We start from the raw sequence: 24,932 nt of genomic DNA, 5'->3' as shown, positions 1-24,932 counted from the left end.
TCATAAGTTGGACAATATGTTTGAGGTACTTTTAGTATAAGTCACTGCAACAATACAGCGCGGATGGAAACCATCAGCGTGCGTCCATTCTTAGGTGTAAAGGAAGCCACATAACTTTACCAGCAGTTTCAACTCGTCTCTATTTTTGAGATGGACGTCACTCATCTTCACATTGACACAGATTTTCTACCACAGTGATGCTAAGCAAATGTAAAAGTAAGTATCGCTACATTCAGCAGTGTGGATAGGCTCCAAGTTCTGATGAGAAAGGAGAGCAATATTTCCATAAAGCTTGTAAGCAGAAGGAAACGTGGAGTGCTCTGAAATGTCCTGGTAGATGCCTGCTGTGACTTTCATCTTCTAAAACTCAGTGGATCATCTCAAGCTCTAACATGGCTCCTCAAATTATCGATGTGGAAACTCCCACTGGAACTAAACCAATTCAGTTTCTGTGCTCCTCTCTCATCTTCTAGATTTTCTCCCAGACTATTTGAGAGCCCCGCAATCATTGTCCGATTTTAAAACTGGCTTGAAAACTTTCCTCTTTAGACAAGCCTTCTCCACTTTTATTTGACAGTCTTTTTTTAATTGTTTTTGATTGTTAATTTTATGTTTTTAGATTAACCATGTAGCACTTTGAGATTTTTATTAATGAAAAGTGCATTATAAATTAAATTTATTATTATTATTATTATTATTATTATTATTAGATTCTGTGACTTTTATTTTTTAATTAAATGCAAAATGTACTTTGGAATGCTGAGCATGTCAAGTCCATTTTCCATTCATGCCCAGGTAAAACTATTTTGAAGTTGCCTCTGGTTCAGGGGTAACTTAACACAAAGAATTAGACAGTTGCAATTAGACAGTAAAAGAAAAAAAAAAGTCACTACCTCATTTTTTGCCGGTATCAATCTATGAACAACTATAAGGAGTACCAATTAAGTTTTTTTTTAAATAATCTTCTAGATTTTTAGATGCACTAGATAAATGTAGAACACGTAGATGTTAACATTGTGCAACAGTTTATATGACTCCCCACAGAGTCCAGGGCTCATCAATCCCGATTATGCGTCCTTGTATATCTCTTTAAATAGCATTGTTGTGTCTGACGTTGCGTAACGGCTCAGCCAATCACAGTCATATTGGATTTATTAAGCTCCGCCTCTAGTGTTATTCTCAGTCTATGATTGGTTGTATTTCTTCTATGAAGCTCCAGTATTTATATTGACACATTCAGGAAGACGAAATCGCAAAAGAGAGTGTTGTGGCAATATTTTTTGATATTGAGCGAGCATATGATATGATGTGGAGGGAAGGGTTATTAATTAAAATGAGAAGAATGGGTATAAATGGTCATATGTTTAGATGGATCAAAAATTTTCTAGAAGGAAGACAAATACAAGTGAGGATAGGGAAGGACTATTCTGAGAGTATGAATATAGAAAATGGGACACCACAGGGTAGTATAGTAAGTCCGTTATTGTTTTCAGTGGTAGTTAATGATATGTTTAAAGAAGTAGAGGGTGGAATGGGATTTTCACTTTTTGCTGATGATGGAGCAATGTGGAAAAGAGGAAGAAATTTAGAATTTATTGTTAAAAAACTTCAGGGAGCAATTTTAGCTGTAGAAAAATGGTCGTATAAATGGGGTTTTAAACTTTCTGTAGAGAAAACTAAAATTATGTTTTTTACAAGGAAAAGAGTTGATGGAAAAATTAAATTAAAATTATATGGACAGGATTTAGAAAGGGTTAAACAATTTAAATTTCTTGGAATGTGGTTTGATGAAAGAATGACATGGGGAGTGCATATTAAGAAAATAGTAGATAAGTGTAGGAAAGTATTAAATATAATGAGATGTTTAGTTGGAACTGAGTGGGGAGCTGATAGAAAATCATTAAAAGCAATTTATACTGGGTTAATTAGGTCAGTCTTGGATTATGGATGTATAAGTTATAATTCAGCAGCAGATTCAAACCTCCATAAGTTAAATATTATTCAACATCAGGCATTAAGATTATGTACCGGTGCTTTTAAAACATCTTCAACAGCAGCATTACAGGTTGAAATGGGAGAAATGCCTCTTAAACTTAGAAGGGATCAATTATCCTTAAATTATTGGTCAAACTTACAGGGACAAAGTCAGGATCATCCAACATTAGAGGTACTTAAACATGGCTGGGAAAATTCAAAGAAACAATTAAAGAGCTTTGGATGGATAATAAACTCTAAAGTTAATGAAATTAATTTAAATCAGTTAGATATATGTCAGGCAGTTCCATTATCTGCAGTTCCACCTTGGTTAATTCATGATACTGAGGTTGATTTTTCCGTCTTAGAAAAGAGCAATAAAGATAAATTTAGCAATATGAATAGTAATATAATACAAGAATACTTAAATGAATATTGTAACTATGTACAAATCTACACAGATGCATCAAAAAATACAGCTAATAAGGTAGGGATAGCATTTATTGTACCACAGTTTCAGATTAAAGTAGGAAAAAGGATCAGTGATGGAGTCTCAGTGTATACAGGAGAAATGCTTGCTTTACTTTTAGCAGTTCAGTGGGTGGAAGAGGTAAGACCATTAAAATCAATTATTTGTTCAGATTCTAGTTCTTCATTATTTAGTTTGCAAAATAATAAATCAGATAGTAGACCAGATATATTAATTGAAATACAACAAACACTTTACAGAATCAATATGATGGGGCTAACAGTAAATTTTGTTTGGGTTCCAGCACATCACGGGATTAAGGGTAATGAAATGGCAGACAGAATGGCCAAAGAGAGTACTAACCGGGTGAAGATAGATATTAATGTTAGTTTTAGTATAACAGAAATAAAGGGTACAATTAAAAAAAAAAACAAGAGAGAGGTGGCAAAAGTTATGGGATGAAGAAAAGAAAGGAAGGTGGTTATATAAAATTCAAAAGAATATTGGTCAAATGAGAAGAACAGAAAGAATAAGAAGAGAAGAGATAATTATTTCACGGTTTAGAATCGGACATACTGGACTAAATAGATCATTATTTCTAATAGGGAAACATCAGACAGGGAAATGTGACTGTGGGGAAGATGAGACATTGGAACATGTTATTTTCAGTTGTAGGAATTATTTGATGCAAAGAAATAACTTAATTAGAAACCTTAGTAGCATGAAAATGAAATTTGATATTGTTGATTTATTACAGAAAGATTCAGGAAGTAGAGGATATGAGGCCTTATTTTATTTCTTAAAACAGTGTAAGTTGTTTAATAGGATATAGTAATATTTATTTATTTTTTTTTTTTTTTTTTTTTTTTTTTTTTTTTTTTTTTTTTTTTTTGTCATGTGGTCCACACTCCTTACCAGTTGGTGGCGGTAATGCATACCTAAAGTTTCTTGCCAACCGCCATTAAAATTCAAATAGAAGAAGAAGAAGACGAAATCGCAAAACAGCTGAACTGAAAGAGGGTAAACAAGTCTGACAACTGCGACTCTGAAGTTCATCGAAACTGCAGAGTACAACACCAAAGACTAATGGTCTGACTGCTGGTAAAAGGTAATTAAAAAAAAAATTATTCGTGAATAAATGAATGACCACGCCCGGAAGATAAGCAACTTTCTGTTTACAATTTTTCCTTAGCACCAAGATTTACGTTTAGAAGCTTTTTTTTTTAGAAGCTAAAATACGTTTAAATTCTTTACAATTCGATTCTGTGTATTTAATATGGTTTAGAATTTGATGAAGTGAAATAAGTTATCGCGTTTTGACGTTGGATTTTCGTGCTGGTAATACTTTTCTCCTCGGACAATAAAACAAGGAAGTCCTCTCCTTTATCAATTCTCGGATATGTTTCCGCTCCCAGTGTGATTTCTCTGCCCTTTTTAAGCCTGATTTGCGCGGTCTAATCGCATTTTATTTCGACCGTATTAAAGGCTCAGTTTAAATGGTTTGTTTACAAACAGCTTAATTAAATTGTTCGAATTTAACTTAACATATTTTTTTCATTGTGGAGAACAAATATGGAATTACTCAGCTTTTCTCTGTCATATTGTAACCCGAGCACTGGGAGTACCAGTGTGTTTCCTTGTTGGTTAACTTGTTTATTGAAGTAAGGTGTAGAAATTTTTTGAAAAAAAAAAATAAAATAAAGAATCTCACTGACCTAAACTGAGTTAAATAGGTATAAACTGTGAGCAAAATTTCCATAAAAAAAGTAAGCCCTGGAGACCTTGCTGACATTTATTGTATGTTTAAATTACTATTTTTAAAAAATGCGTATTTGTACTTCTTACATTGTAGCTTGCGCCTACGTGGTGAGGAAGATCAGGGCTTCTGTTTCTGAGGGAGAGCAGGAAGAGAAACCCATCCGTACACCATGTAGTGCAAAAGGTAAGAAACTGACGTCAAAGCTGATTTTATGTATCCTTAAACTGAGCCTTCAAAGAAGGCAATATTTTTTTTAAATCCTAATCTTAAATGGGCCACTTGTTTAACACCCTCCCTGTCTTATGTGCATATGTTTGAGAAAAAAATATTTTTTTCTTTGCTATGTTTATCTGTCGTGACATGTCACATCTCGCTTGTTTTTCACTTGTAGCTCAAAGCAAAAAGGAGCAAAGATCAAAGTCTTCCTCAACTGCTGCCCTGAACCCGGGACACGATGAAGGAGTCGACGACGGCGCAGTGGCAGCAGCAGCAGGGACGTCCTCCGGGGCACCTGCGCAGAACTGTGGCTCCTGACGTTAAATTCCTGACTGGATGCTGGAGCTGTGGTCAACTCACTCTCAAAGGATAATTTACATATTGGAAATTATGTTGGACGTTTCACTGCGATGAAATGACCACATGAATTGGATGGCTGGTGTTGTTTTTGACACAAATCTATAAACCGAGTACTAAAAGTCTTCATTTGAACACTTTCCAGTTTTGCACAGTTTCCGGTGTCCAGGTCAGAATGTCCCATAAAACGGCCTTTTTCACAGCAGATGCTTTGACACCTCCTGAAAACAAGTGCAATTAGTAACGTTGGTCGTGGGAATTTTCCTTTTGTTGTGCTCAGGCGCAACAGAATGTAATGAGGGCATTCATGTTGGTTAGAACTGATAGAGCGTGTGGGTAGTTAAAGTATTTCCTGTGAAAGAGGCCTACATTCATGTACTGCAGCGTTTGACGGCTGGCTCACCAACCTCTGCACCCAGAGACTGAGCAGGCCTGATGTTCCTGCTGTTACACCAGTAAACATAATTATGTTAAAAAGCTCTGTTCAGGTATTTATACCTGTATAATAGACTTATGCACTATATATTCATGTCAGAATAGGTAATATGCTCATCATTGGATAAATTAAATGAAGTAATTGAACTAATATTAAAGTTAACTTTTACAGATGTGTTTATTTGTATATCTATTATGAAATTGTTATAATGTTACATTTGCAATGAATTTGTAACTGCATTGTCATACATTGTGTTATGCATTTAATTTCTTACAGCTAATCTTGAAAATAAAAGAGTGCAAAGTCTGTTCTCTTGGCTTGTTTGATATGACGCATGCCACAGCGCAGAGATGGTCGCTGAACACCGTGCTAGCAAACAACCACCAACGGCTCCAAAAGCAGACATAAATGAGAGATGATCAAAAACGGTGTGCCGGTCTTGAGATGCAAGATTGCACCATGACCCTGTCACCTGATCCTGAAATGGGTGAGATAAAAAGCATGGGTAACCACCAAAGCCACTCTGATTTAAAAAGAAGAAGAAAAAAGAAAGATTGCTAGTTTGTCACGCCAGCTGTCTTCTTTTTTTTAATTTTTTTTATCTGCATTACAGATAAAAAAAAAAACTGTACTGCAATATAATTACATGCTTGGTCTAAATTAAACATATTTCACTTAGACAAAATGGAAAAGACATTGTTCTCGTTTGTATGCATTTACTTGATGAGTATTTTGAGACTTAAGTTATCCTTCTCACTTTGATCTTTTTACCAGAACTTCAACACAACTATAATGTAGATACTTTATAGTTGCACTCTAATTAGTTTGCCTTTATATTCTAGATTTGATGTTGAGAAACTTTATTTTTAGCTGCTTAGATATAATCCCTGCAATGCATACAAGGCACTGAGTAGCACATATCAAAAATAACAACCATGTTAGATAGAGAGGTATACTAAAACCTGGATTTGTTTTATGCTGTCGTTATATAGAGTGCAATGAAAAATAGCGATACCTTGAAGTCTATTCTTGCACAATTGATTAGATTTTTTTAAGAAAAGATCTAACATTCATTTTTAAAATATGAATAGTATTTTGTACGTTTGTTAATAAGTTTTCTTCTCTTTCAGTGCAATGCTTTTTGTGTATTTATTTTTATGTCAGTCGTTCAAAAAAAAAGATCTTATGATGTAGGAATAATACCTTTATTTTATTTTCTTCACAAATAAACAGCATTATGAAGAACAAAAAAAACACAGGACGGAATAAAGTTCTCAAGAAGTTTAAAGCATTGTTTAAAGGTTGTGCACAATATAGCTATACAAATATGCACTGCACTTTTGAGATTTTTAGTTGCTAAAATATTTGATAATCAATTATTCTTTTCTTTCGCTTCAATATTACGCAAAGCTGTTTTACCACTGTATGGCCAGGAGGGGCCAGTAGAGCTTTCTTTGGACACCAAATCAATATGGTGGTCCTTGAGCCCCCGACTCAGTTCCCCTTTCTGGAGCGACTTAGCGCCACTGATAGCTATTTTATTTGGGTTAATTCATTCATTAATTCATTCGTTTATTTATTATCATTAATATTATGGGCTGGTGAATAGTTTTGCTTTCTGGACACAAACCTTTTCGGAATATTTTTCTGGGTGCACTTCCTCCTTTCACCGGATGTTGCTGCAGGAACCAGAAACGCCTGTTGAGTGCAGAGTCTAGCCCTTTGGAGAGGATGAATGCCGTCTTTTCAAGGAAGGTGCGACAGGAAAACACTGTTGAAAAGCTTTTCTCTCCATTCTACTGATATAAAGAGAGGCTATCAGAGGAGGCCCTGTCCTGCAGGGTAAGTTTTGTCTCTACTGCAGTTAGCAGCGTGGACAACGTTTAGCATGAACGCGGCAAGCTACGTCTGCTAAGTGGTAGCTTCGAAGAAAAACACACTTTCTGTAGTTTAGCTGTGTAGAAAATAAACTATAAAGCACATCACGTAATAGCTGCGAACGTGTGCACGACTTAAACACAGACGGCCGGTTTTTTAAAAATGTGACACACGTGTTAACTGTGCAACACAAACATGGGCTCCAATGACAAAAGGAACGCTGAGTTTCCTGGCTAATTTTTCATACAATGAGATACCAAGTAAGCTGATCATTTCAGATCAACTTTGTTGCTTTTGATGGTTTCCCATATATTCCCGTCCTAGGTTTAACGGTGTTTTACATATTTGTATTCATCACACAGGTTTTCATCATACCCTTCTTTACTGAAGTTGTTTACGTTCATGTTTTTTGGCCATTGTAATCTCAAGACAAGTAGATCGTAGCATAATTTTCGTGTTTTTCTAAATCAAGCATAAGTGTCTTGAACCATAAAACCAGGCCTACATAAAATGAAGAACTAGGAAACTTTCACAGGCCATGTTTTACGTCGCTGAGAAGATTTGGTTAAGAGTAAATGTATCATAATTTCACGTTGACTCAATAGTGTCAATCTTAACACCCTTTTTTTCAGAGTGAGATCAATTTACACTGGTCTTTTACTGAAGAAAAAAGAGGAGCTTCCTTTTTATCATCATCTAAATCATCTTCTTTAGTTTTTGCCATGTTATAATGCCTTCCCTCATGAAAGACCTCGCCAAAGTGTTGTATTGACTCTTTCATGGGTAGAAACACGTATTTTACAAGACACACATGTAAAGTGTGTCTAAGATCAGTGTTACATGGAGCACCTGCAACTCTAAACTGAACAAATTGTTCAGTAGATAAGAGATACTGTGATCAATGTCTGTGGGCGTTGCCATGTTGAAATCCCAACTGGAACTTGGTTATCTCGGGTGTGACACCAAACCCAGCTCCGATTTCCGAAGTAACGTCCGACCCAGCATCACCCCACCCTCCCCTGCGCCTTCCCCACACAGCTCCACCTGACTAGCAGCAGCAGCAATTAGCAAACACCTGGTGGAAATCCACGTCTCCTGAGCTTAACAACTAAACTACCAAGCTCCTAACAACGTTTAACGGCATGAAGAATCATTGTTGTGATGACATGAGGAGGGAGTGTTAGAAAGGGAAGGAGGTGAATTTCTAGCCATCAGATGTGGCTATGATGCAAAGTCAAACTTCTTTTAAGTTATGGTTGATAACTTGCAACATAACAACTGAAAGTAACATAGATTGATGATTGTGCTATAAAATTGTACTATATGCCTGGGAAATCCGTAACACCGTTCCTTTAAATCCAGTATAGAGTATTATTGTTTAAAAGGAGTAGCATCTTTGTCTAATCGAGATGAGAAATAACCAATTGTTCACAGAAGATGCAGATGACCTTCAGATAAAATTTAGACCTTTTAAGGCCTCCAATTGTTTCCCTCCCACCCCCCCAAAAAATGCTGTGACAAATTATGTTTCTATTCATGTCTTGTAGTCTTTTGGAAAAAAATAACTTGAGCTCGTCAATATCAGGATTGACTGGTCAGATCCTACAGAAAACTAGAAATCTTTATCCTGAAGAGAAAAAAAAAACTGATCAGTACAGTACATCTCTACGTATTTGTGTTTATCTAGTTTTCATAGTAGAATGTAGAAATAAAGTGCCGAGACAGAGAAAACTTGTAGATACAAAACTTTCTCTCTAGAAATGTATAAATAATATCATCCAGGATGTTGAATTAAGGCATTTGTTCAAACACACATAAAGAAGATATTCTGTCACTTGTATTAAATCGAAAATGTATCATTACTTGGCATACTTAATTGTATTTAATATTATAATTGCACTGGATAAGTCACAAGACTTGCATTTAAAGAAACTGCAACAGAGTCAAATATAATAATTGACAAACAAACTGAATATCTTTGGCATAGAATAGATTGGCAAATGATTATGTATTTTATTCTAACTGTTCTCAAGTCAGATTACAGCTTGATTATTGTAAATTTAACTACTACATCTTCATTTATATTCACTCTTTTCTTGCAAATTATATTATGGACTTAAGCATATCACCTGCGGATTGTTTAACATAAATCGACTTGAACACAGGAAATATGTGCATAGAAAATAAAGTTTCCCTCAATTCTCCACCTCAGACTCTCTCTTTGAACTTTTTATTGTCTTCATGTATATTTTTACTTTTAGGAAGAATGAATGAATGAATCAGATCACTGGCAAAGCCAAAAAGTAAAAAAAACAATAATCTGATTTTGATCATATTGAGAATCACTGCATATCTAATTATACTGTTCTATGTTTGCCAGAGGACAGACTGATTTATTATGTCCTTTACGTGTGTCTTGCAGTGCCTTATGAAATCTTGAACGATGATGGAGCGAAGAAGAGCCTTAACTATTCCATTTGTTGACAAGGAGAAGCTGGTATTTGTTAAATTAGTTCTTGATCTAATTTTTCATCTAATTTGTCATCTCCGTTGTTTGTACGTGTTGCACATTTGCTCTTTACGTCATTTTGCCACTTGAGGTGAAATGTTTGTTCAATCTCATTTTTATCATTTATATCTCATTTTACGTGTTCGCTTTTTTTTTTTACCTATGTGTTTCTGCCTTTTTGTTTTTTACTAAAACACTTTTTAACTCTGCTTCCGCATGTGACTACTTAAAACTTTCTTAACTAATCACTGTCTGCATTTCAGATGGAAAACCCCCTGAAAATACCCGTGGCGTGCCTGTCATCAGAGTGCGGAAAGTTAGAAGTGCAGGTACAACAACGCTGCGATTTCTCCGACCACTTCAACATGTTTTATTATTGATAGTGGTCAGGAATATTTCATATTTTTTCTTCTCCTCTTAACAGGTCCCCTGGACTGCATTTGCTGATTGTAATTTTAATTCTTGTAATTCAAGTCACAGAAAAGGGGCCAAGATGTTCAATCACACCGTTTTAAAATGTTCGGACATTCTGAGGTAAACAAGCTACAGAAGTGATATTATAGTTGATTTTAAGTTTTTTTTAAAAAGGAAAATTGGATATGCCTACCCTGAAAGATTTCCCTGTTGTATATTTAATATAGTTAATTTTAACACAAGCTTGGCACAAGCCGTGAAGGAAAAAGAAGAAAGGTTCTTTGTTCAGATGAGATACGTTCAAGGAGTTTGCTAATTTTAGCAAGGCACTATATATATATATATATATATATATATATATATATATATATATATATATATATATATATATATATATATATATATTCTAATAATCATACTTTCGTTAATCAATCATTGCCTTTTCAAGTTTGAAAATAAATAAAATATTGGATGATTATTTTCAACTTTAAGTTGGGTTAGTTGTTTCTAAACAACATGACTTCAATGCCATGTTATCATGACAACCCACATGGCTTATCTGCGTTTCTCAGTCCCTCCCCGTCCTTTCAGCTGGTACAAGTAAGGTTCTGTCTGCCGTAAAGTTGAGCTTAAGCTTGAAAATGTTGATGAGCCACAATGTTGAAGGTGAAAGTTGTTGGAAAACAATTCACTTTTGTGTCCTTTAGGAGGAAGCCACGTCTTATCCTAACAGACGTCTTGAAGACAGAACCGGGTAAGGATTATATAGAGAGGATAAAAATGAGTAGAAACAACAGACAGTGGTCCAGTCCTCGACAGGATAATGGCCGACGCAAAGAGGAAGACGTCCGCTGCAGAGAAACGAGGTCCAGTCAGACGGATGACAAGAGCAAGAATGTAACCGATGAAGGCAAACGGAGGACCTCCACCTCTCAGAGGTACGCTGACGTTTTTAAAATTATTACCTCGAATGTTTCTAACTTCGGTTCGAGGGCAAGAATCACATTGTTAATCCACATATTCGTCAATTAATTTTACCATTTTGTAATAACTTACTTTCTCTTTGTCACTATGGAAAAAAAAATCGGACCCATGAACTTAATAGTTTATACTTTTGGAATTTAGATATTTTGGGTGAATTATGGAGAAAAATAATCATTAATCTTATGTATATTTTAATACAAGTCTGTATTTATTGTTAAATATTTAATATTACGCTCCATTTATTATTGATTTTGGTTCTTGTTTTTATCACTTGACGAAATGAAACCTGATCAAACCAGATATAACTCTAAGCAGTCCTGTGCTGCTGCTTGCCATTTATTTAAGGTAAAAAAACCCCAAAAAAACTCATAAAATCCTCAGTTTTCTCTGTGGGTGAGAACTGACACATGATCTGTGTGAAACGCCTCATGGCTCACATCTGCTTTTTGAAACAACTCAAATTGTTTCGTTTCTTCTTTGTTTCGCTGTCAGTTAATGCAGATGTTCAGCAGTTTCATAAGGAAAGGTCACGTTTGTATTTGTTCCCTGAGTAAATATTTTCATTTTAAGATCATTTCATGTTTGGTCTATGCTAAGCATGGGTAGAATGGAGTTTTCCACAACACACTTTTTTCAGAGGAGTTTATTTCACCATTTGGTACAAAATATATGGCAACAACAACAAAAGAAAATAACAATGATTGGAATTTTGAGATTCTAAAACATACTTTTTTTTTTTTTTTGCACAAAAATGGACAACAAAAGAGGGAATTAGTCTTTATTCCCTAAAGTGGTTCATTTTTTTAGTCATAAGTTTGTGGTAACTTTTAAATAGACTTTGGTTGTAATGTGGTGGATAAAATGTGCTGAAGATAATTCTGGGTGTTTTTATCTTTATAGACCAACAACTAGAATCAGAAAACCACAAAACACTGAAGAGGAAGCCAACGAAGAAAACCAAGATATCAAAGAAGTGATAACCGGCAAAGTCAATGACAAGAAAGATGAGACGTTTGCGGAGGTTGTAGGTGGGTCTTCATTATCTGTGTTAAGTGCGTAGATTTCAAATTTTCATTGTGAAGTGTAGCCCTTAAAATTCCCTACCCTTCCTTGTTGGTTACTGCTGAAATAAATTCTTAACAAGAGAAACTCACGGTCTGCTGGGCTACAAAAGCAACTTAGTGGGATAATGAGGTTTTCAACATTGAAGCTTTTTCCAGTTTCATAAATGTAGGCCATTTAAGCTGTCTACATGAACTGTGAAATGTAAAACGTGAACAAAATTACAGATGTCAAAGGATATTTTACTTCCAAGAAGATTTTGTTCTGACATTATAAAACATTGTTAAAGGAGCATCATATTTGAAATAATTTATATTTTCTGATGTATCAAAAAATAAAAAAATTAATTAAAATGATCCATACCTTTCTCAATAATCAATTAAAACATCTTTATTGGCTTCAGCATTTAAACACCTTATAACTGCTGAGCAGCTTTTTGATATTTACACTGACATTTTAACTGTGTCATAATGACCTTCCTCTGGGGTTATGGGCAAGTTTGGATTTGATGCCTCTAGTTTTGGGTTCTGTTTTTATCCAAGCAGGTATAGGTGAAAGTCACTGTCAGGTTTATTAGGCATTTTGTGTAAGAATAGAGCAGAAAACTGCAACGCAGGGGACAATGTGTTGCTCCATTGTTGTTTTGTTTTTTGTTTTATTTTTTATTAAAGGACAGAAGAAGTGCAAACATATTTACAAGACAGTGAGAACTAGCTCTTCGGCAAGTTACTGTGAGAGACCGACATCAAGCCGTTTCCAGACAAAGCCTATAAGCGTTATAGGAAGTAACCTAGCCATAAGCTTGACACAATCATGAAACGTTCGATTGCAGTAAAATATTTCACTACAGTTCATATTTCTGCCCCTTTTTCCGTCTCTTTCACAGAAACAAATAAGTAGTAGCTTCCTTTAGAATATCTTTAACAAAGAACGCGAGAGAAGAGAGATCAGGAAAACACAAAGCTGTTTACACTGGCCTCATGTGGGTAGGATGCAAATTTTTTGCAAATATTCCATGTTTGTTGGTGCGGCTTTCCCTTTATGGCGCCAAGCAGCACAGTGAAAACATGTGTTCAGATAAAATTATTGAAAGGGAAGCAAAAGGGAAGACCTCGTTAAAAAGGCAGGTGCAAGAACTTCAGTTATCTGGACCTGGTTTGGGTTTAAACTAGGACTGTCAAGATTAATGCATGCAAGTAATCTGATAAATTTTACATGCAAATATTATATAATGCAGATTAATCACATGGCCTTTTTTGACCTAAAAGGCTGTCTCTCGCAGAGGGTTGCATAGTTCACAGCATCAAGTTCTTGTACTGTGGTCAGCAATTTGTGCCAATTATTTATATCCCCTGCACAATTATGTCAGCACTACTAGTCTGAATTGTTGTTATTCCAAATTCTGACTGTCATTTGAATCTTTGAGCAAAAATCAAGACTCATAAGATTAGGCAATGGTTTTTCACTCTATTGTTCCAATTTTGAGTGTGTGTGAATCAGGAGTGTCCAAAGTCATAAAGTTAAACTCCAGCAAGTCGCCTTCACCACGTCTACCGGCTGAATTCAAAGGAGATAAACACATAAATAATACAAAAATGAATTAAACTGGTGTACCTAATAAACTGGACGGTGCATCTAGTCATCCAGTTGAAATGAAAAACTGCTGCACTACAACAACCTTTGAAAGAAAACATCAAAATGTTTGTTTTGTTTTGGTTCGAAAACTGTAACTAATGAGAGAAACTGCATGCTGGATCTACTTGAAGCTAAATATTTTAAATAAAAATCAGAAAAAAACAAAAGCTGACAAGGAGGAAGAGGTGGGCCAAGACCCAGGAAGAGCTGGTGCTTATCATCCTGTCAGAGGACGAGATCCAGGTGTTTTCTGGTCCAATCAGCACCAATTACCTGCTGCTGTGAAACACAACAAATGACATCAGGCCACAAAACCATGTGTATGTTTAACTTGACTTCAGCCAAATCTTTTATTTATTTATTCTGAATGATCAGAAATGTTATTTTTTTTTTATGTTCCACCTTGTATGAAAGCGTTTCTGTCTCTCATGCAGACTGTGGGTTGTCACTGAGCTGGGAGCCAGCTGGGGATATATCGGCCTCCGAGGAGATTTCTGCAGATTTCACGATAGACAACTTGACTGGATCAGAAGATATGCAGCACAGTTTGGTATGTACAAGTTTTTAAAACTGAAAATAAGTTGAGTCTGTGCTTACTGAGATCTCTGGTGGAAACTAAATGTATTGGAACCTCTGGCTTAATTAGCTAAATAGAAACCACACTTGTGAACCTTATGCAAATTGTCTGCTGCCAGCTTTGCATGTCCAAGGCCTTTCCAGAATGCTTTCATACCATTCATTCTATGTTTTTTCTTAGTTTTATTTTTGTTTAGGAGCGGTCCAATATAATGTTTTATTTATGATGTCTGGATGTTAAATACTTGAAAGCTCTCACCCCAGTCCATGGACCCACACTTGATCAGTCTGTGCTCAACCTAACGTTTGTCACACTGATCACAACATGGTTCTGTTTGAGCTGCTGTTTACTTCACTGCTGCCTTGAAACGCGCTTTGAGACAAAGTTCACGTTGTTAATACAGAGGAAGTGATGTTCTGCTTTAATGCCTCTTGGCAAAAGCGTCCCGGACGCGGGTTACCTCTTGAAACCACCTGAACCGTGGTGTGTTTTAGCATGTCTCGTGCTGCCAGCAGGTCTGATGGCAAGTGGAAAACAAGCAAACGGTGTCCTGTTAAATCCAAGACGGGCACACATATTTGGAAATTATTGGTGGAGAAAAATCAAAATATTTTAAATTAATTTCTTCTCTAAAAGCAGCTACAGACAGCCCACAAATTGTCGTCATTTTTTCCGCTGTTTTCAAGCAGTTTCAGCTCAATTAGTTGCTGGTCATATAAACTCTTCTACTTGGCTCTTGGTTTTATTTAGCCTCTGTATACTAATCATTAATTCCTGTTTTAATTTTTTGATGCTCTTTTAGTATTTTATGTGGACTTTCTTCAAGTTCATTTTTAACTTTTAGTTAGTATGAATGGTAGGTTGAACTCTGTTCTAAAATGTAAACAAGTTTATAAACAAGTTTTAGATTTTTATTTTTCTTAGAACAATTCTTTTCTGCGTCATTTGCCGTACGTGACGGAAAACGTCAAGCGTGCCGTTTTATGTAACGTCTCCATTATTTTACAGGTGAAACGGTTTATTAAAGTGTTTTTTCTTTGTCCTCATCGTTGAACTTGAATAAGTCCTTACTCTCTTACAGAAGCGTAAAAGGAAGGATCCCGGCCTGCAGTGTAACGGGACGAGCAGCCCTAAACGTCAGTGTGACATCGTGCTTTTTCAAACCGAAGAAGCAGGAAAAGATGGAGAACAGGTCCCGGTGTCTGTCGGTCATTGGGAAGACAGCGGAGACGACGTAGATCTAGAAAATATAGACCGTTGTATTGTACAGTTCACTGTTGGAGGAGAAGATGTCCCAGTCATCCCTGAAGGCATCATTTTCAGCAACAAGCTAAGCTTATTGGCCGCAACTGAGACCAGCACATCTGATCCCAGTGAGTTAGCAAATATGTTATAGATAATTCTCAGAACTTATCTTTTTTTTTTTTTTTTTAGTTTATTTTAGTCAGGCATTGAGTGGCATTTGGACAAACTTTCTAAGCATAAGCAGCTTATATTTGTCAGATTTAAGGATGCACATGTGGATGAGAAGTCAGATTACCGTAGATACCGACTGTCGACCGACTTTTTAAAGTAACCTGGACAAAAGTATTAATTTTGAATAAAGGGTTATTTAAGCTTTTTAGAGGCAGCTACCTTAAATGTCTCCTTCTGTTAACATTTTAGTCTCTTCAATCTGCTGTTTTATTTCTGCATCCAGCCTCTGGTTACAAGCTTCTGACTGAATTACAGCTCATTTTCCCAAGATGCCATTTCAAATAAGGGCTTTCATGAGTTCAATTTTAACTTGTAGGTGAGTAAAGTAGTAGAAACACTAAGGAAATTCATTTGAATTTTTCCCCCCATTTCAGTTGTGCTGTCCAGTGACGACGAAGAGAACAATGACGATTCTAAATGTCGCAGCAAATTGGTCGGAGAAATGGCCTCTGAGGTCGACGCAGTCGTGTATAGAAACTCCTCGAAGGAAGCTGCGTCCCAGCAGGAGAAGGCTTTAGACGCAGAGGACATGCAGGTTGGTGCAGCAGCTTTCATTCAGTCCATGCTTCCTCTGTGCAGGAAGGACGCTTCATGTGTACAGCTTAAGATGATTTTGGAATGTTTTTTTTAAAGACTTTACAACTTGAATCAAAAAATGTTGTATCTGATCTGACCTGCATATCAGATAAACCTTTTTTTTTTTTTTTTTTTACTAAATCTTGATATTTTGAAGCTATAATTATGTCATAAAACAACTGTCTTTAGCCAGGAAGTAAGCGGCAATTTTTCCGATTGTCCCACTGAAGTTTTCCATCTCTTAACATCTGAAGAAACAAAGAACGTAGCATTTTTTAAGTTTTTAAGGTTGATCTGGATTGCCTATATAAGGGCTTGATTGCATTGTAAAATTCCCCTCCGCAAATGGACTGAATTAAGGCTGTCGTGATTCCTCGAATGACTCAAGTACCTCGATTATTAAAATTCCTTGAGGAAAAATAATCTGCCTCGACGCTTCGTTAAGTTATGTTTTATTATTTAGCGCGCGGTGTTCCGCCCGGGTCATTATCATGGCCGGGTTCTTATCGTTTTCGGGGCAGCAATACGCATCCTTAAACTGCTGCCTGGAGGGCGGCAGCTTTTATAAATGTCTGGGCAAAGTGAGAGTTCATCTATTACATTGACTGAAGATGAATACTAAAAACTGGAGTATAGACATTTTTATAAGCGCATTTGTGAGGTTGCCTCTTTATTATAAAATTGAATATAATTTCATATTTTTGTATAATTTCTCTTCAGGTTAACTTAGAAAGTGAGCTATTGTTGTTACAGGTTAATTTTCAAAACTTCAGAAAAGCTAGGGATGCTTAAATATGAAAAATTGGACTGATGTAATATTGGACCTGCTAATCGCTGATCAAAGTCGATCAAGAGATTTTGGTGCATAAAGAATTTGGACTGATTGCATCTTCAGTCTTCTAACATGTTTGCACGATACTGTCTGAAATATTAAAGTCCCAGTTCCTTTAAAAACACAGCTGTGTATTCATATCATAAAACATTGTCTCTGTAAAGAGCTGAGATGATGGATTAGACACCAGTGTTTTAATGAAACTTTTAAATTTAATTTTCCTCCATAATCTTTGTAACATCACCACCGTATGGGTTTAAGTAATCTGCATGGTGCGCAGTATGTTCTTCTGTCATTTGTGTGTTCACCACTAGATGGCGGCAAAGTAATGAATTAAAGAGGTTTTGGAAAACTGCAATGTTAAAATGCAAACCCAACGCAGGTCTTTGTGCCTCTGGTAAACCAGGACGTGATAATTATTTGATCATAACTTTGTTTCTTTGCTGTTCAGGTTTTGCAGCTGCTGATTGAAGAGAATCCACCTTCAGCACCAGGTTCTCCTGCCTGTGAGGTGGACTACTCCTCTTTGAGCGTGCCTTTTTTGTCCTTATACTGCGGCTGTTACAAAGTAAAATCAGCTGGAGGCCTCATGGTAAATCCAGTGGAATAATCCTGAGAGATTTTTACATTCAGTTTCTGTTTCATAAATTGAGTAACAGTTTCTTTCTTTCCCTTTACAGATTTCAAAACATAAGGTTATCATGCCACTTAAAGGTAACTTTTGTATTTTTTTTTTTGATCCATGCAACTGATGATGGTCTGTCCCTCGTCATTCAAACTTTTTCCCTTAATTCATGACTTGTACCATGACTCCTTTGTTCGTGTCCCTTTAAGCTGGTTGTATTGGCCTTTGTTTGTCAGGCTTACCTGTGACCTTTGCTCCAAATTGTTTCAACCTTGCCAGTAAAGGAACCTGTTTTATCTCCTTCTGGTCAAGCTGTCTGGGTCCCATCTTAGTGGTCTATTTTAGTTAATTGTCTTTGTTCTCGTGGATTCGAACTGTTAAGACCCCACCATCACTTTCAGCTGAATATGAAATATATTTAGTTTTTTTAACCATATCAGTTAATGCGTCTAGGGACATTTCATTGATATGATTAACTATTTAAGGCATTTATTTTGGGGGGCGGGGGATTAATCAGAAATCCCTCAATAAGTAAAGTAAAGCAACAGTGTTGCTGCTTGAATTGGCATTTAAAAGCAATAATTCTTATTTTATTTATTTTTTTGAACATCGGGAGGTTTTACTGTCTCTATGTAGGATCACGGGTTGCTTGGGGTGTATAAAGAGTAAAACAAGTTGTTTTGTTTTTTATTTTACCAAATACTTATTACAAGTTTCTGCATGGCTACACACTCGTAATTAAGAACTATAAACCAATATCATATTGCCAGGCTCAGTAGCTGAAATGTTATCTGCACATGTTCAATGTTGGTTATGTTGAGGAGAAGATGCACATCTTCTACTGATGTATTTGTAAATGCAATAAAACGGTAAAAACAGCAACTTAATATTTTAAAAATGTTTGTCTTCGCCAGTTCTCCAACAATGAATTGCATTGTGTACTGAGAAGGAACAATCCTATCAGGACGTCTTGTCCCAGACGTTGATGTTTAACATCGGGCATCTGCTCAAGATCTTATTAAAGGGAATAAATCAAATGGCATTTATTTGCCTGAAAACTCGGTAGCTTTAAAGTTTTTATCTGTAGCAGATTTAACTAACTTACTAGTTAGCCAGGACTTAGCAGTTTGTTCTCCTTTTGTTTTTCTTGTTGTAGTTCTAGAAAATAGTTTGGGGAAAACTTACTGAGTACAATGTTTTACCACTTTTAAACTTGGTGTTTTGCTTTGAACGTCATAAAATTTAATGAGTTGAGTTTCAGCTGCTCTCGCCACGGCTCTGTTGCACAGAATGCAAAGCAGGTCACATGACGCTGAGTCACAGGCCAACAAATCAACAGGTGTTGGAGTTGAGTTGGATCAGGGATCATTTAAAATGAATACTTGGATCTTATCTAAAAGATGAGAATTTTTTTTCTCTTTTTTTGTTCAGTTTAACCCAAAGACTGTATTTGTCCACGATTGAAATGTATAAAATTGATTAATCTGGCCTGATCCCTTCCTGTCCTCAGGCACAGGTGAGCAGCTGAGTTTTGAGCGCAAAGAGCTGAGGAGGTACAGCGTCTGGGATCAGCAGGAGCTGGAGGCTCGAGAAATCCACTTTGGAGACGAGGATCCTTCACCGCCTGGCGTCATGCTGTTCTTTGTGTCAGAAGCTGCTGCTGCTGCTATACACCAGGAACTTTATCAAATGTGTGTTAGTGAAGATGGACCCATATTCTCTGGTGAGAAGGGAGGAAGATGGAAAAAATAGTTTATGAGCATGTAGTTTATTGGCTGATATTTATTTATTTGATAAAATAAATAAATATGATAATGATAAATGTTTCGTTTTGCCAGGAAAAGCCAGCCCCTTCATCCTGCTGACTCTCAAAGATCCTTTGGAGGGAATGGAAGGAGCTTTGCTTCGCTCCGTGTTGGACATCGACTGCATCAACAGGATGACGCACGAAAACAGCATCGCAAACAACGGCGTCGGACTGAGCAGTTTATTGGACATTGATGCTCCAGTGCTTTCCATGGATGAAAGTATTAAGCTAATGACAAGAACTGGAGTGGACTCGCATCTGCTCTCCATACTTGGAATTAAGAGCTCAGACTCTGATGTGAGCGTGGGCCTGGACAGTTCTCACTACGAGGACGAAATCCCCACCGCCCACATCTGGGTGGACACAAACTGTGAGAAAGACGAGGAGCAGGACCTCGACATGGCGGCAGAAGATGGTGAGACGGAGGCCGAACCAAAGGAGGACCAGGAGGATGAAGAACCAAAGACTCCCTCTGATGTAAGTCGTTTCTAACTCTTTTTTTTTTATTCACTTCTTTTTGAAATAGTCTGAATGTTTAGAAGGTTCTTGCACCTTGGTATGATTTCTGAAGAAATAAGAGATGTTTGCAGGTTATTTGTTTTTAGGACTTTCTTTACACCTTTTAAAATATTTCAAATTGGTATTTTGTGCTTTGACATTTTGAGACTTAAATTTTTGCTGCAACTTTTCCTTTCGTCTTAAATGTTTTGTACAGAGATGATGCATTTTGTACCTTTAACACCTTTTAGATTTGCTTGGAAACTTCAAATCTGCTCAGAACTTGGAAACATTCAAAGATTTTAATCCTTTAAGTATCAGCTTTATTTCATTACTAAAATGGAGGTTAGACTTTAATGGTTACATATGGATTTGTCAAAAAATTCTCAACAAAATTGGCTTGAATATATTTTTTGTAGTGTCAAATACTTGTAGCACTTTGTGGTAAAATGCACCTCTTATAATTGTATTATCAAACTATGAATTCTAAAATGTTAGCAATTCGTTTTGAAGAAAAGTAGTAAAAACTGGGAATATTCATTGTCGTCCACCAGATTCAGAGTAATGAAATCTTTGTGACGTCTCCTTTCACCAGCAGGGTGTCCAGATGGAGTATCTGGTTTTACAGAAGAGCACTACTGCAATTTCTTTTGCGACTGTTGAATGAATTTGAGTGTTTCTCCTGCTGCCTCATATGGCATTGCTTAAAAAGCTCAATATTAAAAGAAATTGTAACCATCACGTCCTAAACAAGCTAAACGATTTGGTATTCGAATGGCTGAAATGACACAAAAATGACAGTGTTAGTATTGGTGGATGTTTTATAGGTTTCTGGTGATGCTGTCAGGTTTTTTTTACCTGTTATTTTTGAAACAATTCACCCTAAGGTCATTTTAAAGTTGTAAGTTTGAAAGCCTCTAATTGGATACATTTACTCCCGCAGAGCAAAAAGGAGGAAGCCAGGCCTGTGTACACAGTTTGCCATCATAGAAAAAATGGATCCTACTCTGTATCGCTCTGTAAACCTGATTCCAAATGGAGTAAATATAAGCATCGGGGACTGACTCAAAGGCAAGTGACACGACTCCCTTTACATCCTTATGTTGTCTGGTAAAAACAAGTATGTCTGCTGCTGCTTTCTAATTGGAGTGTGTGTTAATTTGATTATGAATAGATGCTACAGCTCTGCAGTCTAAAGTTGTAAAAGCAAACTACTGATCTTTGTTTTTATTCATAGGTTAATACAGTTTCCTCCACCGCCGTTGAAAGGGGGAATAACTGTGACATTGGAAGATCTGCAGTGCCTTGATAGTGGGCAGTACCTCAACGATGTCATCATTGATTTTTACCTGAAGTAAGTGAAAGTTTGGCCTGTCAGGTGATTTTTAAAAAAATTTATTTATCATTTTTGTGGTGAAAACCTCTCTGAATCAGCCATTGTGTGATGTGTATATATATATTTTTAAACAGATACCTTATCCAGAATGCATCTGCTGCTATTTCTAAGCGCTCCCACATCTTCAGCAGCTTTTTCTACAAGCAGCTGACGCGGCGGGACAACGCCAGCGAAGGAGGCAACAACGACTTGTAAGGGAACCGGTGTTACATATTTAGACTAAAAGACTTATGTCTGGAAAATTTAAACATAATTTGCAAGGTATTATTTAACTCCCTGAAAGATTTCATGAACTCCTTTTAGGAGTATTTGTTTTTAAGAAGGTAAGAAGTTGCCCAGTTCTTTGCGTGGCCAACAATTTCTATAAACTGAATGTAACTGAAGCATTTTTTTTTTAGCAGTTATTTAATGAAATTGTTTAGATCATCTAAGAGCTTTAAATTGTTTCTCTGGCAGCTAAATAGAGAGATTTGCATTTGTGGCAAATCTCATACAAGCTATCAATAAAAATCTGATTGCCTTTGCTAGAAAACCAAAACTCTTACATTTAGGCAATTTAAGAGAAAGAGGCAGACGTTCTATTAAATCAACTAAAATATTTCACCAGACATAAAATCGAACATCTTTCATGGCCATCTCAGTCCTAAATCCAATATAAAATCTGAGGTCGTCTGATGAGGACATAAGAGTCGTCTCTGGATGATCTGCAGAGATTGTCCAGAGGAACGGCACTCTGTAAGCTCCAACTGTGTGAGAAAACTGAGTGCGTGTGAGAAAACTAAGTGATGCTCTATTGACACAAAGATATTGTCCAAACTTTTACCTGTGCCAGTAAGTAATCATTTTTCACTACTGAATAGATTTAGTCAAGATAAAGGTTGAGGTTTTTCTACATAATTTAGTTTACGATTATGCTGCCGCACTAACAAAAATGCCTTTATTTCAACGCTTGCTATACATTTAAAGCTTATGTTGTATATTTTTAGTTTTTTCTGTCTGTTATGAATATGAACGGTTTTCTAACTTCTGTTTAAAATAGACTCGGTTGTCAGAGGCAGAGGCGGCACCAGCGAGTGAAAACGTGGACCCGGCATGTGGACATCTTTGAGAAGGACTTCCTGTTTGTGCCTGTTAATCAAGAGTAAGCACAAAACTCACGAAGACCTGTGTTTGACTTCCATTTGTGTACAATGTGTGACCTGCTGCTGTACTTTTTTCTCTGTCCAGAGCTCACTGGTATTTAGTTGTTGTTTGCTTTCCTGGGCTTGAAGAAAGTCAGATGGTGGACTGGGTGGGAGAGTCGCAGGGTCAAGATGAGGCCCAACAATGTAAAGGCTCTAATGATCATTCAGAAATCCTGGTGAGACTAGACCCCAGTGACGGTATGGAAACGGAGACAGGTAGGCAGGCACACCTGTACTGGGATCGGTATAATAATGAGGCAGTGAGAACCTGCTGAAGCCAGATTGATTTTTTTCTTTTCTTTTTTTTTTTTTATTGTTTGTTTTTTAGAAAACGGTCAGGATGAAGTGGCCAAAGACCCTCCGCCTCCTTGTCCAGTTGTAAGAACAAACTTTATTGTGCTCAACAGAAATGTTTTCTAATTTCTAAAAAAAAATAAATTTTCCACAATTTACCCGATATTGTCTTTTTTTCTGTGTAGACTTGCACAGAACATACATGTGTGAGACGGACCGTTTGCAGAAGGTGAGTTTCTCTGCCACCTCAGCAACACCTCAACATGCAGAGCAGTTTATCATACAATTATTAACTATAATGCGTTTAATATTTTCCAGTTTGGTTTTTCTCCAGAGGCTTTTTGTGTCTTTCACTTTTCATATTTTGCATTTTGTTCCTAATGTCGTATTGTACTAAACACTTTTGTTGCTATGTTAACATTAGCTCCTGATTAGGACAGTAGAAACATTTTTCATGAAGAAAAGTTCTAAGAAAAGTAGCTTGTTTTGGTTTTATTGAACAGGTCGACTTTGATTTTGTTCTTTGATATGTTAGTATATCTAAGAAGCAGCACAGTTGAAAGCTGGGTGAGAACTGTGATCACAGGTTGGCTCATCTTTCTCCTGCAGGCCGTGTATTCTCATCATGGATTCTCTCAAACTTTCTTCCCACGAGCGGATCTGCAAACTCTTACGGGAGTAAGTTGAACACTTTAAACCTACAGTGAAGGTGTTTGTGAGTAGATGGGTGAGGGAAGGGAAGCTTTTCTGTCCTACAATCGGACATAAAGAGGTTAACTTTGCTAAACACTGTTGAAACTTTAACTAGACTCTTGTGATCTCATAAGACTAACATTGAAGGTTTTGATAAAAACACCAAAGGCATCCAATGTAAGTCAAAAAGATTTTCTTTCACCATGATGGAGGTTCTGTGATGTGTGGACTTGTCCCTCTTCACTGCCTGGCACTGACAACTGTTTTAAATAAATCTGGTTAAATTTGTCAAAAATAACGGATCCTTGAAAATGATGTTTTATCAGATCGGCACAGAAGTTCTTCACCTGGCGCGAAATTTACTTTCATTTATAACAATCTGGGCACAAACCTGAATAAAGTGGCTGAATTTCTTCATCAGCATGTGATCCAGGTCTGAATGAGCCATTCGTTTGACTCGGGCATCTTGGAGAAGGGATGTGTGGGGGAATCCGTGATCTAGAGAAATTGTAACAAATGATGGGTTCTTTCTCCTCGTGATATTTTGCTGCAACTGCTTCCAAGCATGTTTTTGTTTCCTACTGTGTAAATCTTAAGTCAAAGTTTGGGGTTAAGAAAAAAAAAAAAAAGTCCAGTGTGGGTTTACATTTCTGCAATAAACAATTATCAGGGATATTTGCCAGGAGGTTTTGTTGCTGTGTGTTGAGCTGATTCGTGTGTGTGTGTGTGCGTGTGTGTGCTCTCTCCAGGTACTTGCAGTCAGAATTTGAGGTTCGTCGTGGATCATCAAGGGAGTTCGGTTTAGATCAGATGAAAAGCTCACATTGTCAAGTTCCACTTCAGGATAACAGCAGTGACTGTGGCCTTTACCTCCTTCAATATGTTGAGTGTTTTTTAAAGGTAAAAAGCTTAACTTTATGGCCCTTAATTTTATTGGATAATCTGATATGCTTTGAGAAGAATATGTCATGCTTTTTTTTTGTTTGTTTGTTTTTTAAGGGTGAGCTCATAAAATGATTTGTTGTTCCGCAGGACCCTGTGGTGCATTTTGATTTACCTCTGCAGCTGCAAAAATGGTTCTCCCGCCAGGTGGTTCGGAAGAAACGGGACGAAATCCGAAACCTGATCCTTAACATTTACCGGCATCAAAACCTGGACAGTAAAAACACATGAAGTAGCTCTGCTGCTCAGCGAATCACATTCCTGAAGTCATTATAGAGCATTGCTCATAATGAGCAAAAGACATTTTATTTCAGTGTAAACTGGAACACGTTTCTCTGA

At 36.6% G+C, this 24,932-nt stretch overlaps 1 protein-coding gene and 1 long non-coding RNA gene across 3 annotated transcripts; both read left to right on the top strand.

Annotated features, from left to right (window-relative positions):
- The first annotated feature begins 3,406 nt into the window (after nucleotides 1-3,406).
- LOC106923875 (uncharacterized) lies at nucleotides 3,407-5,518 on the top strand. Its single transcript, XR_001419518.2, has 3 exons — nucleotides 3,407-3,551; nucleotides 4,296-4,385; nucleotides 4,594-5,518. It is a non-coding gene; the product is annotated as an uncharacterized LOC106923875 (long non-coding RNA).
- A 1,361-nt stretch (nucleotides 5,519-6,879) lies between these two features.
- On the top strand, nucleotides 6,880-24,932 carry senp7 (SUMO specific peptidase 7). 2 transcript variants are annotated; one of them, XM_014997239.2, is made up of 23 exons: nucleotides 6,880-7,053; nucleotides 9,512-9,586; nucleotides 9,862-9,927; nucleotides 10,023-10,132; nucleotides 10,720-10,950; nucleotides 11,897-12,024; nucleotides 14,128-14,243; nucleotides 15,352-15,643; nucleotides 16,121-16,281; nucleotides 17,606-17,746; nucleotides 17,835-17,868; nucleotides 19,290-19,502; nucleotides 19,618-20,063; nucleotides 21,028-21,155; nucleotides 21,322-21,438; nucleotides 21,555-21,671; nucleotides 22,520-22,621; nucleotides 22,708-22,880; nucleotides 22,993-23,042; nucleotides 23,144-23,187; nucleotides 23,568-23,636; nucleotides 24,401-24,551; nucleotides 24,684-24,932. In XM_014997239.2, exons 2-23 carry the CDS (start codon nucleotides 9,533-9,535, stop codon nucleotides 24,822-24,824), a joined length of 3,084 nt encoding a protein of 1,027 aa, XP_014852725.2. In that variant the 5' UTR covers nucleotides 6,880-7,053; nucleotides 9,512-9,532; the 3' UTR covers nucleotides 24,825-24,932. The 2 variants fall into 2 exon arrangements, with proteins under 2 accessions (XP_014852725.2, XP_014852727.2); XM_014997241.2 differs by lacking the exons at nucleotides 6,880-7,053; nucleotides 9,512-9,586; nucleotides 9,862-9,927; ... (1 more) ...; nucleotides 10,720-10,950; nucleotides 11,897-12,024 and adding an exon at nucleotides 13,889-14,013.

Source organism: Poecilia mexicana, unplaced genomic scaffold, assembly GCF_051168715.1.
Source record: "Poecilia mexicana isolate PSO_F unplaced genomic scaffold, ASM5116871v1 scaffold_2, whole genome shotgun sequence".
Lineage (NCBI taxonomy): Eukaryota > Metazoa > Chordata > Actinopteri > Cyprinodontiformes > Poeciliidae > Poecilia > Poecilia mexicana.
Note: the sequence above shows the minus strand (reverse complement) of the source record. Positions and strands in the feature narration are given on the sequence as shown.